Source organism: Apis dorsata, unplaced genomic scaffold (assembly GCF_000469605.1).
Source record: "Apis dorsata unplaced genomic scaffold, Apis dorsata 1.3 scaffold_58, whole genome shotgun sequence".
NCBI classification, from domain to species: domain Eukaryota; kingdom Metazoa; phylum Arthropoda; class Insecta; order Hymenoptera; family Apidae; genus Apis; species Apis dorsata.
In genome coordinates, this window is record NW_006263358.1 from 114,743 (window position 1) to 115,638 (window position 896).

Below are 896 nucleotides of genomic sequence, written 5' to 3' on the forward strand. Positions count from 1 at the left end.
AATATAATAGGACATCATAAATGTATATCGAAATTATATCAATGATTCATGATTCATTTCTCATATGATTTTAATATCTATTTTCTGTATTGTAAAAAATTGCATTTTTTTTTATTTTAATTTATTTATATATTTAAAGTCACAGTTTTATTTCAGAATAATTTAAACTTCATCATGATGTCTTCCTTCATGCTTGCTTTCCTTAAAGAATACCAAACAAATATAAAATTTAAAAAAATGTATTTTTATATTTCTCTTTATTTTTCTTGGCTGAAAAATTATTTGATGATTACCGATGTATTTATCGTTCATAGAATCTTGACGTAGTCCAATATATATTTACAATTTTAAATATATATTCTTATCGCAATGTTAATTTTATTATTTACTGAGGGAATCGAGCATGAATGTTTAAATGAAACGGTATAACGGTGAATGTTAAGAATGCTAAAGAAAACGAACCATTTTAGTGCCAAGGATAACAATAAACTAACAGGACTAACTATAGGGAAAATTACCTGAAAGTAACTTCTTTTTAAAATTTACTGCAATAAAGTAATTTAGTCGGCTTTACTTTGGAAAGTTTTCAGGTAAGAAACTTTTCGACTCATAAATATGAAAGAAATTGGAAAACGGTTTCTCAAATAGAGAGTTACAGTATTCTTTCCTTTAATAAAATTTCTCTAAAAATATAATGTTTATTTCTTTTATTATACATTTTTGAAATTTCGAAAGTCATTAAAGTTATATTATTTTTGATTGATGCGTTCTTGGCATTAAAACGATGAATTATATTAATAAAAAATTTGGAAAAAATGGTGTGACATATTTTGTGTGATTGATAATCGCAGGTGGGCCGGCAGCGGCCGCTTCAGGGGGCTATGGGCCCACAGCGG

At 26.7% G+C, this 896-nt stretch overlaps 1 protein-coding gene across 3 annotated transcripts in view; it reads left to right on the plus strand.

Moving 5' to 3' along the window:
* LOC102672878 (heterogeneous nuclear ribonucleoprotein 27C) overlaps nucleotides 1–896 on the plus strand; it is a 34,581-nt gene that overhangs the window by 5,400 nt on the left and 28,285 nt on the right. Inside the window, exon 6 of one of the 3 annotated variants that reach the window (XM_006609540.2) lies at nucleotides 157–376. The exons of the other annotated variants lie outside the window; for them this stretch is intronic. Within the exon in view, the coding sequence (XP_006609603.1) occupies nucleotides 157–161 (5 nt within the window). The 3' untranslated portion in view covers nucleotides 162–376. Of the gene's footprint in view, nucleotides 1–156; nucleotides 377–896 lie in introns of those variants that run through there. 3 annotated transcript variants of the gene reach the window in all.